The sequence below is a fragment of the Nomascus leucogenys genome, chromosome X (assembly GCF_006542625.1).
Source record: "Nomascus leucogenys isolate Asia chromosome X, Asia_NLE_v1, whole genome shotgun sequence".
Taxonomy (NCBI): Eukaryota; Metazoa; Chordata; class Mammalia; order Primates; family Hylobatidae; genus Nomascus; species Nomascus leucogenys.
This window is the reverse complement of record NC_044406.1, coordinates 30,134,879-30,153,893: the sequence shown is the minus strand read 5'-3', so window position 1 is coordinate 30,153,893 and position 19,015 is coordinate 30,134,879. Positions and strand designations below refer to the sequence as shown.

Here is a 19,015-nt window from a genome sequence, read left to right as displayed (position 1 = left end):
AATGGCTTGTGTCTAACAGATGGTAAATAAAATAGAAACTAGCTGGCTAGATGGATGGGTGGATTGATGTGTAGGGATGCACGGAGGGATAGATGGATTATTGAGTGAGTCTCTAGCCTATAAATATTTTTAATTAACTAATAAATTATGATAATGTACAGTCGAAGATCAACGGTGAAAAAGCATACTCTCAGTGGGATGCACACCCCAAGGAGCCATTTTAACTTGCTACATAACACACATATGACCACTTTTTTGCTGAAAGCCTTCTATTATTGGGCAAGCATTCAAATGCCATGTTTGCCTGAAATAATGGTTCGGGTTATAAAAGTTTCCTTCTTTTTCCACGATTAAAATTATCTTCCCACATAATAGGAAGAACTGCTTTATCTTTTCCTAATATCTAGAGATGACCTTTTAAAAATATAGACTGTTTTTCCTATTGAAATGAACTATAGGATGTACAAAATATTTACTGGCATGAATCAAAACAGCTTGCTATGTTTATGTGAAAACCACTAGGCATTCTAAAAAATATTGCTAGCATAGTAAAATGTTAGTAATTAAGACTAATGAAAGTGAAGGCAAATTGGAATCAGAGACTATTTTTAAGGAATGTCAATTTTATTATTTTCAAATACACATGGTACGTAACAGTAGGGTATGAGAAAAAGGTCCCAAGTATGTGTACTAAAGTAGCCTGCTATGATAAGTTGAAAAACGGTTTGTAATTGGAATATCCACAGAATATTTCAGAACACTTAAAGACATTTTCATTTACACTTTATACAGCTTTCTTGTAAGAGCATTTACACCATTAATTTTATAAACCAAAGATTAATTAGAAGACTAAACAATTACAAAGCCTCAACTATGAAAGCTGTTCCACTACCTAGTGGAGCAACAGCAATGAGACACACAAAACAACGGCGTTCAAAGATTAGAGAGAGACTTACGGTTAAACAGAGGTTGACATGTTAACTGAAGTTGCAATATAATGTGTCGACTAGTTTTTCAATACATAGCAAACACCCAAACAGAAATAAACCTGATAAAAAAAAAAAAACAGTAGCCTGTAATGTGTGCCACTTACTCAGTTTTAATTATTCTGGGGACTATATTTTTGATTTCATGTCACAATCACTAGTTTTGTGGGGTCTATCTAGTCCTGATGCTTTTTTACAAAATATCTCAAGTATTTCTTTTTATTTATTTATTTTTGAGATGGAGTGTTGCTCTGTCACCCAGGTTGGAGCGCAGCGGCATGATCTCGGCTCACTGCAACCTCTGCCTCCCGGGTTCAAGTGATTCCCCTGCCTCAGCCTCCTGAGTAGCTGGGATTACAGGCGTATGCTAATTTTTGTATTTTTAGTAGAGACTGGGTTTCACCATGTTGGTCAGGCTGGTCTCGAACTCCTGACCTCGTGATCCACCTGCTTTGGCCTCCCAGAGTGCTGGGATTACAGGTGTGAGCCACCGCACCTGGCCATCTCAAGTATTTCTTTAACTTATAACTACACATAACTTTGTGGAGGCAACAGGGTTAATTAAAAAGGACTTTACTTACATAACAAAATAAGAAGCATAGTTTTATAGTCCTGTGCCATATACATTTTGTTTGTCCATCTGTAGCCATTCTTTGACCTTCTCTCCCTTGCTCTTTATTCTGGGAGGCTGCCCTGTGTCATCACTGGGCTCCCATGCCCTTTGGCTTCCAGTTGGTTTAGGCCCAAGAGCCCTAGAAGGAAATTGAAGACAGGAGGTAAAGTGAGGTCAAGATATTTATTCTCCTAATTCCCTCCCTGTGAGGTTGCCACAGGCTGACTATGTCCCTTGACAAAAGGTTATTGCTCTTCTCAAAGTGGTTTCTCATTACAATTCTCTGCTTCTGGCCACTTTTCCCACCCCTCATTCCTTGGGCCTAGATGTAGTAACAGCTCTACCGCTGCAAGGTTCTTGTATTATCTGTGATGGTTTCTTATACCCTGTTTATCTTGTGATTTGTTGCTTTATAGATAAACCTCTCAGATTATCTAGGCAAGATCACAGAAGAACATGTATGTCCAGCTAAGATATTCCAGAAGACAGTGGGGAAACATTGAAGGGTTGAAGGGTTTTATAAGAGGGAGTGCAGTGATCAGATTTATGTTAGTTTTAATCTTTCTATCGGGTAGAATTTACATTCTAAAACAGAGATTTGAGTCTCGGAGGATGATATAGAGCCTCTTATGGATGTGAGGGCAAAAAGTGATAGAGGTTTGCAGTGCCAATAGAAAGAGGAAAGAAGTTATATATGAAAGAAATTTGTAACTAATTATATGAGGTGTTGGGTGACGCTTAGGAAAGAATCTAGAATGTCTATCAGGTTTCATGCTTAAGGGATAAAGTAGATGGCGGTTTTATTACTTGTTTTCTGTATTATTTTTATTTCATAAAACCAGCTTAGAGAAGTTGTATAGAAAAAATAATGTAGTCCTGTTTATTTTAATATTCGAAAAGAACATATTTCAGAGTAGAATCTATACAGTACCTCCCTCTTGGACTTCCAATGATACCAATGATAGCCTCAATATAAGCAGTCTTACGTACCCGGTGTGAATTCTTCGGTATTGTTAAAAGAAGTTGGCCGGACGTGGTGGCTCACGCCTGTAATCCCAGCACTTTGGGAGGCCGAGGCAGGCGGATCACTTGAGTTCAGGAGTTTGAGACCAGCCCGGCCAACATGGTGAAACCCTGTCTCTATTAAAAATACAAAAAAAAAATTAGCTGGGCATGATGGCACGTGCCTGTAGTTCCTGCTACTTGGGAGGCTGAGACAGGAGGATAGCTTGAACCTGGGAGGCGGAGGTTGCAGTGAGCCCAGATTGCACCATTGCACTCCAGCCTGGGTTACAAGAGCAAAACTCTATCAAAAAAAAAAAAAGAAGAAAGAAAGACAAAGAAGTGTCTAATACACTTATCTTCCCTTGGGTTCACTCAGAAGAAGACCCTTGGAAAAGGTTTTAAGAGCAAGTGATTTATTTGGGAGGTAAATAAATCAGTACAACAGTGGAAAAATGAGATAGGTGAGGCAAGGCAGCCAGTAAAGAGTGGTGCATTATCAAGCCAGCTGCTGTTGTGGGTCACTGGAGCTTTATCCCTTGGGAAACTCTGGAACCCATGTAAAATACATGCCTCAGAGTTATTTCCCCTAGCATCAAGGGAGCTAGTGTAACAATATCCCAATTCCTACAATTAGTCATTATATACAGGCTGCCTCTGGGAGCTGAAGGGGAGGCATCAATTGCCTGGTATGTCTGTCCTGCCACATGGATGGCAAAGCAAACTCCTGTGGCAACAGAAAGCCTTCAGGCAATGAAATGCTGGCACTGGGAAATCAGGCTGATGGGTGCTGAAGTGGCATGGATAAGGGGATATGGATATTCTGCTGTAGTACTTTTCTAAAAGATGATTCATATTTGGTTCTAGGGATCAAGAATTGAGTTAAAATTTTATAAGTATGTTGATGTTCTATGTCACCTTCAGGAAAATAATTTAACAGAAACTGATATTTGTCATCAAAAAAGTAAAGAATCCTGTTGTTCATCATCCTAGCCATAACACAATGAATAATTTTTTAAATAAGCAACATAAATGTGAGATAATGTTTGGAAGTTACATTTAAAATGTCTTCTCCAGACTAGCATTTACTACTACATATTTATTTTTCCTTTTATTCCAGTTGAAAGAATTCAGAATCAGTGGGATGAAGTACAAGAACACCTTCAGAACCGGAGGCAACAGTTGAATGAAATGTTAAAGGATTCAACACAATGGCTGGAAGCTAAGGAAGAAGCTGAGCAGGTCTTAGGACAGGCCAGAGCCAAGCTTGAGTCATGGAAGGAGGGTCCCTATACAATAGATGCAATCCAAAAGAAAATAACAGAAACCAAGGTTAGTATCAAAGATACCTTTTTAAAATAAAATACTGGTTATACTTGATAAAATTATACTATGGATTGTAATTTAATGATGTTTAATGTAAATTTATTAACAGAAAATCACATTAAAGCTGAAATGAACAGTAGACTTTTTATATTTATTTTCTTAGAGACAGAGTCTCATCGTCACCCAGGCTAAAGTGCAGTGGCACAATCGTAGCTCACTGAGCCTTGAACTCTGGGGTTCAAGCAATCCTCCTGCCTCAGCCTCCCTAGTAGCTGGGACTACAGTGGTGTACCACCATGACTGGCTAATTTAAAAAAAATTGCCGGGCGTGGTGGCTCACGCTTGTAATCCCAGCACTTTGGGAGGCCGAGGCGGGCGGATCACGAGGTCAGGAGATCGAGACCACGATGAAACCCCGTCTCTACTAAAAATACAAAAAATTAGCCGGGCGTGGTGGCGGGCGCCTGTAGTCCCAGCTACTCGGGAGGCTGAGGCAGGAGAATGGCGTGAACCCGGGAGGCAGAGCTTGCAGTGAGCCGAGATTGCGCCACTGCACTCCAGCCTGGGCGACAGAGCGAGACTCCGTCTCAAAAAAAAAAAAAAAAAAAAATTTTTTTTTTTTCTGTAGAGATCGGCTCTTGAACTCTTGGCCTCAAGCAATTCTCCTGCCTTGGCCTCCCAAAGCACTAGGATTACAGGCATAAGTTACCATGCCTAGCCAGTAGACTTTTGAGTCAAGGTAGAGAATAGAGGAAAATTGACAGCTAATATCAATCTTAAAGTTAATTTTGTGTAGTAATCTGGATATAGTGGGCTGGTTTTCTGTTGCACCATCTTTAAGATCACTTCAAAATTGGTATACGTACTTATGTAGTTGCATGAAGTCAACTATTCGGGCTTAATTCCTTCCTAGAAAAAGTAACAGGTCTACTCTTTCATATCTTATTTGGAGGCCCTGGATCAAGAAATGGGGGTGGGTGGGTATCAGGATTGGGCAGGAATAAGGAGTACTCTCACTTTCTCCCCCCATTCTCTTACCTCCTGCCCAGCTCATTCTTCCCTTCTTTCTCTTTCCTCTGAAATTTCCTCAAATATCTGTCTGCTTAGTAGTCTATAATTCCTCAGGATAAATTACAAAGGAAAAGGAAGAAAATTGCTTGATAACTATGTTTTATCAAGCAGCATGCATAGTGCTTTGCACGTGTTTAATCCCTTCAAACTTAGTATTTACTGGTCAATTTGAAAAGCTCTTAAATGTTAAACACTGATTAAGCTTAAGGGTATTTTGAGCAAGGAAGTAACATGGTAGGAGGTCGATCAGATTGGGTACTTGATCAAAACCTTCTATAGATACTTTATCTGACAGAAAAGGCCTTTTGCTAAACCAGTATCTGATTCTTAAATTGGTTATGCCATCTAAGAAGGAAACCATCTAGTCTTCTTGGATGACATGGCCTCCATTTCCCGATTAGTCAGGTTAGACTATGCTAAGCTATAGTAAGAAATGAACTCCAAAATCTCAATAGCCTAATACAATAAAGACCGCTTTCTTGGTTATATCATAGTCCAGTAGAGGTTGACAAGCCATTCTTAGGAGCTGTCCCCCAAGATGGTCACTTGGAAACCCAGACTTTTCCAATTTTGTGACACTGTCATTTTAAACACACTGCCAAAAGCCACTGCAGAAAAGGAAGAGAGAATGTGGTCAGTCAATCCATGGTGTTTTATGGCCAGTCCTGGAAATTACGTATATCACTTTCACCACGTCCCATCACACAGAACTTGTTCTTGATTTAATTTCGCGAAGAGTTAATGGAATTAGTGAGCTTTTAGCCAATCTCGGTCATAGCAATTTTATCAAAGGGACCTGAGCTGCTATGAGGACAGGGTTTTAGTTTATATGGTGAGAGTGTTAGAAAGCCACATAGAATTTTACAGTCTTATCATTAGCTCTGTTGGAGTCAAAATCTAGGTGAATAAAAATTCTTTCAAGAGACACATGTTACCACTAATAGTTTTATCAATGGATGAGCATAGATGAATTAGGAATCTCCAATGGTCTTTTTCCTAATTCCTGGTCTGACTATGTAATATATAGAATCATGTGGTTATTCTTGAAAGCTCTGGTCATATTCATGAGGTAGTCAGCATGTTATGCTACTTCTTTTTCTTCTCTGTAAGTTTAGGATACTATGAATCTATTGGATCACAAACCAAAGTAGTTAATTGGTAAGAAGGTATAAGCAGAAAATACGAAGTTTGGACTGGATCCTTGAGTTAGACGAGAAGAAGGAGAGATAAGAGGCATACAGTGATAGATTTGACTAGGGCAAGAGGACTCTGGTAGTTGGCAAATGAGAAATAAATTTAACCTAAGAAAATCCTAAAGTGATGGTAAGAATGATTAGGGTTTAATTGCTCTTAGAAGAGCAAGTAGCTTTAAATAAGAGACAAAAATATCTGCAGAAGGAAATATGAAAGTAGAAAACAAAACAATTGCATTGTCAAAACGTGTAAGATGTTTTAATCACCTAAAATAAAACCAGAATTGTATTATAATTGCTATCCTTTGTCAAACTTTTGAAATTAAAAAAAAAACGCTTTGGAATGGTCTAAAACTACATCATAAAAATGGCTCAGCCACTATCTATAGAGATTGACATTTTTTGTTTGTATTCTGTGTTTAGGAATTTAATGTTATATGTTACTGCAGATTCAATGTAAGTTCACGATACAGATAAAGAAGGCCAAAGCTGTAATTTTTTCATCCATTTCTTGAATGATTATGCTAAAATTAAAGTAATCCTAATGTTAATAATAACTTTTAGTGAATGCTTGCTGTGTGTCAAAAAGTATCCTAGTCACTTTATATATATTGATTTATTTCCTGCTTTCAAAAATACTCTTTGAAAAGTACTCCGATTATTCTTAGTTTGCAGAGAAGAAAACTGAAGGCTAGAGAAGTTCAGAATCTTCTTTTGAAAGTAATAGAGTTGTGATGTGAATGCATAGCAATTACTCTTGTAGATGACATCACAACTGTCTTTGTGGCTAAGACAAAGCAAGAAAGCCTCATAAGAATCCGAAAAAGACTCACGTAATTATTAATTGACTAATAAGATTACATTACATTACTGATAAACCAACAGGTAGAAAATGAAAGCAATGAAATAGTATACTGGGAAAAAAATTTCATATTATATTCTTTGATGAAAAAGTAATAATTGCAAACTGCTTTTCATTTTTAATGAAACGACAATGTTTAATTCTTCTAAAAGGTAGGGAGCAAATAAAATGGTTATCTGGTCTTTACATCAAATGTCTCATCACTACTAAATGATATTAGCTGGCTTATTACTTAAAATTTTCTTTTAGGAAAAAAGTGTGAAAATAGACAGGAGGAGACATTAAATGGCTAAAGCAACACTCCCTTGCTCCCTAAGTTCTTTCTGAGTCTGTGTGCCTAAGATTAACAAGGGAGCCTGTGAGCCTCACAAGGCAATCACAAAGCTATGTCCACAGCCTTGGAGAGCTGTGATGACAGCAGCCAGCCTCCTTTGCAGCACCTCAGTGACGACTACACTAACTCTCACTACTGAACAAGAATGAAATGTTTCAAACCCAACCACCAACACTGTTATAACTCTTTAAATTTGAGCCAGTCACCATACCTGCACCTAAAAAGAAAATTACCAAAAGTCTTGATACATGAATGATTCATAATTGCTAATCTTTATTGACAATCTCTTCTAGTTCTTATCTACATATATTTTAATTGTCTACATAATGTAAATTAAATTTTAAATTCTGATTTGTAAACTTAGTATTATTGCATAAATATGTATCGATGTTGTTAAACATCTTTTAATAATTATTTTAACTTCTTTATATTATTTCATTTATTTCCATCTGTATGTCCTTGCTGGTCTGACATTTAGAAAAAACTCCTCCCCTTATTTAGAAAGAAAGAGTGGAGAGGCCGGGCGCGGTGGCTCATACCTGTAATCCCAGCACTTTGGGAGGCCGAGGCGGGCAGATCACGAGATCAGGAGTTTGAGACCGGCCTGACCAACATGGTGAAACCCTGTCTCTACTAAAAATACAAAAACTAGCCAGGCGTGGTGGTGCATGCCTGTAGTCCCAGCTACTCGGTAGGCTGGGGCAGGGGAATCACTTGAACCTGGGAGGCGGAGGTTGCAGTGAGCCAAGATCACGCCACTGCACTCCAGCCTGGGCGACAGAGCAAGACTCTGTCTCAAAAATAAATAAATAAGGAGAATAAATGGGGACAATAACAACCGATTCACAAAACAGAAGTAAAATCAGAGATGTCATGTGGAACAAGCTTATCTTGAAAGCGTGGTCAGAGTGGAAAGAAACAGCAACAGAAGAGTCTTGATTTGGTGAAAAAACAGAATGCAGATGGCATAGAGTATCAGCAATTAATTAGCAGGCCATTAAGAGATGGCCATAACATATTGATAATTGCTTTCTTTCACCCTTAATTTTTTCTAAAACAAAAACATGAAGTTAGAAAGTAGTTAATTTTGTTAGCCACATGGCTTCATGGTTTAATTTTATCTTCTCTATGGACCTGGTACAACAATAAAGTTCTTTTGAGATAGACAGATGTTAGGCAAAAACAGACAAGATTTTCATTCTAATCAAAATCTTTGCCAATAGGCTATGACAGAATCCTATGAGAGATGATGTCATTTAGAACTTTCACAAGAGGCAAAAATAGTATGCCATTGGCACCTAAAACTGCCAACAGTGATCATCACAGGATTTATTTCATTTGGCGGATTCTTGGTTGAGTTCATAACCTGTTCCCTAGGCTTTTAAGATTGGTCCAAACTTGGCAATGGATTCTTTGGAAAAATTATTTCTTGATCGTTTTAAACTTTCTTTTCCAGTGTCAAGAGAGATTTTCCCAGGCTCAGAGTTTTCATTTATTTTTTTCCCTGTCGGTTTTTGAAAGAGAAATCCCCTTTTTGTCGGCTTTGTGATTGCTTTTGTGTCAAATTCAGCATAAAAGCTTCTCAAACGTGACAGCATTAGCTGTTTTGTGCTTGGCTGAGCTAAGAGTACATGAATTCAATAGAGAAGTGAAATCTTGTTTGAGCCTGGCTGATTTGGCTATATAATATTTAAAGCTATCTGAAGCAAGAAATTCAATACTTTTCAAATTATTAAATAAACATTTCCAAGGCTGCAAAATCTCTGTGTTTTTGAAGGCATTCTTTAGGAAACTTGAAACACAGATATTCTATAATCACATAATTAATTTTAAAAGTTGAACTTACTGTATATAGTAATGAAGGCAGCTATTCGAGTATCTCAAATTATTTTACTAAAAAGGGAGAAATTTTTCAAATATGGAAGTAGTGCCTTACATTTTTAGTTATCTGTGGAAGGATCGATGGCATCATATATCTCATCCACCATAAAAATATGTACAGTAGTGGAAACTGAATGTTTCTTTTATATATTTTGTGTATTTTTTGGAGTTGTACAAAATTAAATCAGCAAATTGACCCACACTAGTAGTCTGAGGTTTGAGTTTCTGGTACAATAATGAAAAACATTATTAGAAATCTTCTTGCCAGGACTTACCATTTCTTCATGTATTTTCTTTATTCCCTTTTGTTCTCCCCTAAAGCTTCTATGTGATTAAAGAGAAAAGATCAATAACCCAATAGTAATTTTCCTCTTAAAGTATGCATGAAACTATTAAACGTCTCAAAGCATACAAACAGAGTGCTCTCTACATTGCTGATAGAACACAGGTAGTAATGGGCTAGTTTCCCCAGGTAACTATTATATTATATAAATATGTAATGCAGAATCACCAAGCCTTGAATAACTATATGCTTTGATTGTACCATACTTTCTCTAGTTTGCTTTTCACAATTTAACTTATCCCATGCTTGAAAATATAATGTGGTAACTCTGTAAATCTGCTCCTCAAAAAATTTTCAAAATCATCTTTTCTTTTTTCTTTTCCTTCTTTTTTTTCTTTTTTTGAGATGGAGTCTCACTCTGTCACCCAGGCTGGAGTGCAGCGGCATGATCTTGGCTTACTGCAACCTCCGCCTCCTGTGATCAAGTGAGTCTCTCAGCATCGCAAGTAGATGGAACTACAGGCACGCTCCACCACACCCAACTATTTCTTGTGTTTTTAGTAGAGACAGGGTTTCACTATGTTGGCCAGGCTGCTCTCAAACTCCTGACCTCGAGTGATCTGCCTACTTCAGCCTCCCAAAGTGCTGGGATACAGGCATGAGCCAACACGCCTGGCCCCAAATCTCCTTTTCTGAGCCCTGGGAATTAACCAAAGGCTGGCAACGATTTTTGAAATGCTGACCCTCAATAAAAATGGCAAAGTTTGAGGCTTTTTAAGTTGGCCTTTCCCGTCACTTTCTCCCAGCTCCACAGTAGCCTTGAAAATCAGTAGCCTTGCACCATAGTAACTGTGAAAACTAGCAGCCTTTTAGCCACCAGAGAGTGTAGACCGGGATTGGAATTCTTCAAAAAGGCCAATTTTATTCCAAGAGCCTTGCCACTATTTGACCTACCTTGCAGCTCCCTGGAATAAAACTACATACATGGCCTTGCCTTTATTTGGCCCGACTTAGAGATAACTTTCTAGGAAAAGCCCTAGCTCCAGGGTGTTGGTCCAAACCAATCAGCAGCAGTTCTTTAACATAACAGGTTCCTAAGGCTGTGATGCTAGTTGAGATAAACACAGGTCTGGAGAAAAACTTCCAATGAAGCTCTGGAGAATGAGATGTCCATAGAGGATTTTGGCAACCTCTGGAATGTTCTTGCGGGATCTAGAAGCCCATGTGCTTGTCTTAACAAATAGAGAATATCAATAAAGAGATAAAAATTGTAAATAAGAACTCAGTGGAATATCTGGAGTTGGAAAGCACAATAACAAATTAAATTTTCACTTGACATCAGATTCAAGCTGGCAAAAGAGAGAATCAGCAAACTTGAAAACAGGTAAATGGGATAATCCAATACAAAGAAAAGAAAGAAAAAAAATTAAGGAAATGCAGAAAGCAAAAACTGACTGAATTGAAAGGAGAATTAGGTAATTCAACAAAAATAGTTGGAGACTTCAACATCTCACTTTTAATAACAGGTAAAAGAACTAGGTAAATTAACAAGGAAATAGACACTTGAAAAAGACTATAAAGACTGTAAACTTGCAAGACCTAACAGGTATCTATATAACATTTCATCCAATCATAGCAGAATACTCATTCTTTTCAACTGTACACGAAATATTCTCTAGGATAGGCCATATGCTAGGTCATAAAATAAGTCTCACTACATTCAAAGGGATTAAAATCATACAGTGCAGATTTTATGACCATAATGGAGTAAAATTAAAAATCAGTAACAGAAGTAAATTTGGGAGTTCATAAATATGACAAAATTAATTATACAACACACTCTTAAATAGCCAATGGGCCAAAGAAGAAATAAAAAAATACAAAAATATCTTGAGATAAATGGAAATAAAAATACAACATACCAAAATTTATGGGAGGAGGCTGAAGCAGTGCTTAGAGTGAAATGCATAACTATAAATACCTATATTTAAAAAGGAAAAAGATCTGAAATCAATAGCCTAACTTCTACCTTAAGAAACTAGAAAAAGAAGAGAAAAGTAAATCTACAGTAAGCAGCAGGAAGTAATAACAATTAGTGTGAAAAAAATCAGATAGAGGAAGAAAATATAATAGAAAAAATCAACAAAACCAAAATCTAGAAATTTAGTTATTTGAAAAGGTCAACAAAATTGACAAAGTTTTAGCAGATTGGTTAAGAAAGAAATGTTCAAATTACTAATATTAGAGAAAAAGAGGATGCATTACTACCAACATTACAGAAATAAAAAGAATTAAAAGAGGATATTATGAACAACTAAACAAATAGATAACCTGGATAGACCTATAACAAGAAATTGAATTGGTGTTAAAAACTTCCCCCAATGAAAGGCTCTGGCCCAGAAGTCTTCCCTGATGAGTTCTACCAAACATATAAACAACTCTTCCAAAAAAATAGAAGAGAAAGGAACGCTTCCTAACCAGACAAAGATATCACAAGAAAACAAGCTACAGAGCAATATGCCTTATGAATATAGACTTGAAAAGCCTCAAAAAATTATCAAACCTAATACAACAACGTATTAACATGATTGCTACCATAACCAGGTTAAGATTTATCCCAGGAATGTAAGGTTGGTTTAACATCCAAAATTTAATCAATGTATTATAGCATATCAATAGAATAAAGGACAAAAATCATATGATCATCACAATAAATATAGAAAATTCATGTGACAAAGTACAAAACCCTTTCAGGCTTGAAAAATAAAGAACACTTAGCAAATGAAGAATAGAAGGTATTGGCCAGGCGCAGTGGCTCACGCCTGTAATCCCAGCACTTTGGGAGGCCGAGGCAGGCAGATCATGAGGTCAGGAGATCGAGACCAGCCTGGCTAACATGGTGAAACCCCGTCTCTACTAAAAATACAAAAAATTAGCCGGTCGCAGTGGCGGGCACCTGTAGTCCCAGCTACTTGGGAGGCTGAGGCAGGAGAATGGCGTGAACCCTGGAGGCAGAGCTTGTAGTGAGCCAAGACAGTGCCACCGCAGTCCGGCCTGGTTGAAAGAGCGAGACTCCCTCTTAAAAAAAAAAAAAAAAAGAATAGAAGGTATTGTGGATTGAATAGTGTCCCCTGCTCCCAAAAGACATACTAAAAGCCTGAGCCCAGGTACCTGCAAATGTGACCTTATGTAGAAATAGAGTCTTTGAGGATGCAGTCAAGTTAAGATGGTATTTTTATAAGAAGAGGAAAAGAGGCATACACAGAGAGAAGAATGCCACATAAAGGCACTGACCACGGGAAAAACACCATGTGATGTTACAGGTAGAGATTAAAGTGCTACAGTTGCAAGACAAGTAAAACTAATGATTAACAGCCATCATGAGAAGCAAGGAAGAGGCAAGGAAAAATTCTCCCCTACAGGCTTTAGCAGGAGTATGGCCTGCTGGAACCTTGATTTTGGATCTAGCCTCCAGAAGTCTGAGACAATGAGTTTTGTCTACCCAGCTACGCAAATTGTGACACTTAATTGCAGAAGCCCTAGGAAACTAATACAGAAGAGGATTTCCTCAACCTGATAAAAGGCAACTACAAAAATTCCACAGCTAATGTTATTGTGAAACACCGAATGCTTTCCCCTAAGATCAGGAAAATGTGAAGGATGCCTGGTCTCACCACTTGGTGGTTACCAGAGGCTGTGGATTTGGGGGTGGAAAATGGGGAGATGTTGATCAAAAGGGGTAAAAATTTTAGTCAGGAGGAATAAGTTTTTGAGACTTTATGACACAACCTGGTGACCATAGTTAATAATATTATATTGTATATTTCAAAATTGCTAAAATAACAGATTCTAAATGTTCTTGCTATAAAATATGATAAATATATGAGGTGATAGATATGTTAAATAGCTTGATATAATCATTCCACAATGTATACATATATCAAAACATACATGTACCCCATAAATGTATATAATTATTTGTCAAAGCAAAATAAAATTAAAAATAAAATGTTTTAAAACTTTTGTAGGCCGGGCGCAGTGGCTCACGCCTGTAATCCCAGCACTTTGGGAGGCCGAGGCGGGTGGATCACGAGGTCAGGAGGTCGAGACCATCCTGGCTAACACGGTGAAACCCCGTCTCTACTAAAAAAAATACAAAAAATTAGCCGGGCGAGGTGGCGGGCGCCTGTAGTCCCAGCTACGCAGGAGGCTGAGGCAGGAGAATGGCATGAACCCCGGGAGGCAGAGCCTGCAGTCATCCGAGATCGCGCCACTGCACTCCAGCCTGGGTGAAAGAGCGAGACTACGTCTCAAAAAAAAAAAAAACTTTTGTAAAATAAACTTTACAATAACAAAATATTTTTAATGAATCATACAGCTAAATATATTAATAGGAACTAAAACTTTAAAACTCTTATAAAAAAATGTAGGAATACAATGGATTATGCAATGTTTTCTTAGCTATGGCACCAAAAGCAAAAGTAACCGAAAAATACACAATTTGGACTTTAACAAAATTAAAACTTCTGTACTGCAAGCAATATTGTAAAGAAAGGGAAAAGACAATCCTCAGAATGGGTAAAAATATTTGTAAATCATATATTTGATAAGATACTTGTATCAAGAATATATAAAAACTCATAATTCAACAACAAAAAGGATAAATGACTTAATTACAAGTGGAGAAACAGTTTGAATAGGCATTTCTCCAAAGTAGATGTACAGATCTCCATAAGCACATGAAAAGATGGCTAACATCATTGATTGTTTAAAAAATGCAAATGAAAACCACAATGAGATAGTACTTTTACCCACTAGGATGGCGAATACAAAAAATACAGACAATAACAAGTGTTGACAAGATGAAGAATACTTAGAATTTTCACATTACTGGTGGAAATGTAAAATGGTGAAACAACTTTGAAAAAAGTTTGGAAGTTCCTGGAAATATTTTTTTAATTTTTAATTTTTGTGGGTACACAGTAGGTATATATATTTATGGGATACAGGAGATATTTTGATATAGGCATACAGTGTGTAACAGTCACATCGGGGTACGTAGCTATCCCTCACCTCAAGCCATTATCTTTTCTGTTACAAACAATCTAATAATAATCAGTTATTTTTAAATGCACAATAAATGTTTTGACTGTAGTCATCCTCTTGTGCTATCAAATACTAGATCTTATTCATTCTATCAAACTATATTTTTGTATTATATATTTTACTACCCATTAACCATCCCCCCTTTCCCCCCACCGCTACCCTTCCCAGTCTCCTGGAAATATTAAACATGAAGCTACCATATGACAAAACCATTCTACTCCCAGGTGTATGCCGAACAGAAATGAAAATACATGTACACAGAAAACCTTTATACAGATGTTCATAGCAGCATTATTTATAATAGCCAAAAAGTAGAACCAACCCAAATGTCCATCAGCTGATGAATAAATTTTAAAATGTCCTCTACATCCAAAAATGGAATATTATTTAGCATTAAAAAGAAATGAAATACTGATATGCACTGTAACATGGGTGAACCTCAAAAATATGCTAAGTGATAGAATCCAGTCACAAAAGACCCCAAATTGTATCAATAATTCATATAAAACATCCAGTAAAGACTGAAGGAGGAGGAGAATAGACAATAGAAAGGGACTGTTAATTGGTATGGGTTTCATTGGGGGCAAATAAAATGTTCTCAAATTAGATCCTAATGATGGTTGCACAACCCTGAATATATTAAAAACCAGAAAATTATGCACTTTAAGTGGGAGAATTTTATGGTATGTTAAAAAGTGTATCTGCATGTCATTGACTACCGATCTTTTCTTATTTTTTCAAGTTTTATGAACACAGTTTTAGAAACATAGTCTCCATTTTTCTCTTTCATGAAACTGCTTGCCAGCTATAGAAATGAAAAAATAGCCATGTCTGTGGAACATAACTGCTACCTAGATGGGAGCCTCCATCACACAGTGGATAGGGAGCTATTTTCTTTTATGGTCAAGGTAGGCAGGTTTTGTCCTATAGAATATATTCTGAGATGTTACCTGTAGCTCAGAAAAACAGGGATATTGTTGTTCTAAACATTTCCTCAACATTTATATGGCTTCCTATTTATTAATAAGAGAACCTGTTCTTTATGTGTCATTATACTAGTTTATTCTAGCCCTGGTCCTGGTCCAGGACTGTCTGGAGGTGTTAGAATTGCCCTATTCTATGTGAAACAAGGTCATATCTGAATAGGTATGTCAGTCAGCATAGGCTAAGCTACAGTAATAAGCAACGTCAAATCTAGAGGCTTAATAGTCTATATTTTACTCATGTTACATGTTCGTTGTAGACTGATGAGAGCGTTCTACTTAGCTTAGTCATGCGGAGACCATGGCTGATGGTATCTCCATCTTGGTACATCCTTTCATGATCATAGAGGCAAGGAACGTGGTTCTTGAACCTTCTGCCTGGAAATGACAAGTAGACAAAACCAGTCACATGGCCATTCCTGAGTTCAATGGGGATGCCGATGTATAATCTTCTGACATGAAAAGGCACTGAATATTTGAGAACAATAATGCAGTCTACCACAATATGCTCATGGGGTCTGAAAAGGAGCTGAAAAAATGCCATTTTCTGGGGTTCTGTCCTCTGGCATTGTTTCTGGAATCATTCCCACCCATCTACTTCCACATCCTCTCAACCGACTTTTCTCAGATGCCTGGGGTAGCTGGGTGATTTGTTAATTACAACATTGCTTAAGCCTTTTAATAAAGTCAGCAAATTAAAGAGAGAGCCCAGATAAAGAGAATGCTTTCAAAAATGTCATAATGAAATTAAGGTAACGAAGCACTTGGAGACCTCTCCTCCCTTCTTTTTGTATAAAACTTATTCCAAAGAAGCTGGAAGAGAAATGGGGCCTGAAAGTAAAGAGGGGAAAAATATATTGTATGCCATTAGTTTAATTATAAAAATTCATTACATGAAGCCATGTAAGACAGAAAATAATGGAACTCTAATGGGTTGGCCGATAACACATTTACTAGTCTGCTCTCAGCTTGTAGTCATTGTTGAAAGGACAAAAAAGTAACGACGTTGGCATGTAGTCTTCAAAGCTATTGTAAAGATTAATCATTTTCAGTAAGCTGGAAAATGAGGGCCATTTTCTTAAATAGCATGCCCTGTATAGAGTGTTACCTTCTGAAACAGAGTTGTTTGGTAGTGTCAGAGGTTTAATAGATGAATCTTGAAGTTAATGGTGAGAGGTTTTACTTTTGAAATGGCTTTCTTACAGCTATTTTAACATTTCTATTATAAATCCATAAAGAGGTTTTATAGGTTGTTTTAATTCATACAAGGAAGGAAGAAATTGTGCTTCTCTTTTCCCAATAAGGATTTATAGAACATTAATTCATTCTTGGGACCAAATTGTTTAGTGATTTTCAAAAATAAACAAAATATGTATTTTTCTGCCGTCTTTTTTTCAGAAATGCCTTACTTTATTATACATAATAATTTTCCAATCATGCTATAATCATCAAGATGGTTTTATATTCTTCAAAGCTCAGTTAAAATAAACCTAATCCTTTTCCTTAAATTTCTTTATATGGATGCATAACTTCTTTAACTGAATTGAAATGAAACCTGAATTGAGAGTCCAGAAACCTGCATTTTTATGATGACTCTTTCACTGACTAGCTATGTCACATTGAGCAAGTCACTTAACCTTTCAGAGCATTTATATTCTCATGTGGACGATTATGGAATTGCTCAAAAAGGAAGAAGATATCAGAAGATGAAAGTGAATATGTAGGTAGGGGTCATAAATTCGAGGGCCTTGTAATCCAAAGAGAGAGGTTAGGAGTTTGTCTTGGAGGTAATAGCAAACCATTGAAAGGTTTTACACAGAGGAGAAATGAGGTTCTATTTGCATTACAAAAAGATCATTTAAGCAGTTGTATGTAGATGGAAGGGTGGTTTGAGAGTGGAGGGAGGGAGCCAATAAAAAAGATTATTTTAGTACCTGAGCAAGAGATGATAGGGACGTAAATTAAGGTAGTGTCAATGGAAGTAGAAGATTTGGATGTAAGTAAAAAAAAAAAAAAAAAACTTATGATACAGCTACCCAGGGAGTATGTTCCCTGCCTCCTCCTCCAGTTGAGGACCAACATATCATCAGATTGATCCAGAGACAGAATTTTGGAGAACATCAATATTTAAAGGACAGGCAAAAAAAAAAAAAAAAAAATGCTTGAACACTAAGAGAATACAGAGGCGACCCAAAGAGTGGAAGCCAAGAAAGCAGAGAACTTTGAAATAGTCAGCAGCACCAGCTGCTGCAAATAAATCAAGTAAATAAGAACTTATATCTTTCCATAGGCATTGGCTTTTGGTAACTGAATCAGTTAACTATTTTCACAAATGTGAGTGGCATATAGCAATAAGCCCATATTGCCTTTCATGAGTTTACAGCTTGGGTGGGGTGGCACTTCTTCACGCCGCAGGTTGATTGGGGTCGCTCTGCTCCATATGTCACTCATTCTCCTCCTGATATGAGTAGGCTAGTCCAGATCATGTTTGTCTTAAGGTGATGGAGAAGTGCAAAAGGGATAGCCACACTGCATAAATACATTGCAAGCCTCTGCTTGTGTTACTTCTATTAATATCCCACTGGGATTAGGCAAAGCAAGTCACATGACCAAGCTCAATGTCAAGGGCATGCTGTCTTTCGTAGGAAGAATTTCAAAGTTACTTAGCAAAGGGCATGGATACAGGGAGAGGTAAAGAATTGGGGCCAATAATTCAATTTGCCATAGTGACTTCTGTCAGAATAGTTTTAGTGGAATGATGATGGCAGAAGCCTGATTTTCATGAATTGGAGAGTGGCAGGAATGTAATCAAGTTGAGATAATGAGTGAATATCTGCCTTCTAAAGAGTGACTGTGAAAGGAAAGAAAATGATAGAGTGCAGATTATTGTTGTTGTTGTTTAAAGATGAGAGAGACACTCATGTTTGAAGTCTCTAGAGAAGGTCCCCGCAGAGAGGCAAGAAGTTGGAACACACAAAGAGAGAGGGAGTATGTGGAGGAGGATCCCAGAATAGATGGGTGCCCAGATGGTGAAATCAACTTCCAATAGCAGAAAAGTCGCCTCTTCCTCTGAGACTAGAGAGAAGGATGCAAGATGTAAAGTCTGATATTTCATGAAATGTATGTTTGATATATTAAATTACCCCCTGTGGAATTGTAGGTAGGATCATTTACTGTGAGATTTCTTTCAGTTTGTGTTGTCAGGAATTAGTCTGTAAACCACATTCGATATTTCAAACAGAGGAAATTCAATACAGAGGACTGGCTGCTCCACAGGAATGAAGGAGCTGACAAACCCAGCAGAGGACAGTGAGGCAACCCGGAGTTTAGCAACTTCAGGAAACTATTACCACCTCAAGGGTTGGGGGAACCAAC

General features: G+C 37.3%; 1 protein-coding gene across 2 annotated transcripts in view; it reads left to right on the top strand.

Moving 5' to 3' along the window:
• DMD (dystrophin) overlaps window positions 1–19,015 on the top strand; it is a 1,770,560-nt gene that overhangs the window by 1,196,726 nt on the left and 554,819 nt on the right. For both annotated transcript variants that reach the window (XM_030807549.1, XM_030807550.1), the window contains one exon: window positions 3,722–3,933. In XM_030807549.1, the coding sequence (XP_030663409.1) occupies window positions 3,722–3,933 (212 nt within the window). The remainder of the gene's footprint in view (window positions 1–3,721; window positions 3,934–19,015) is intronic.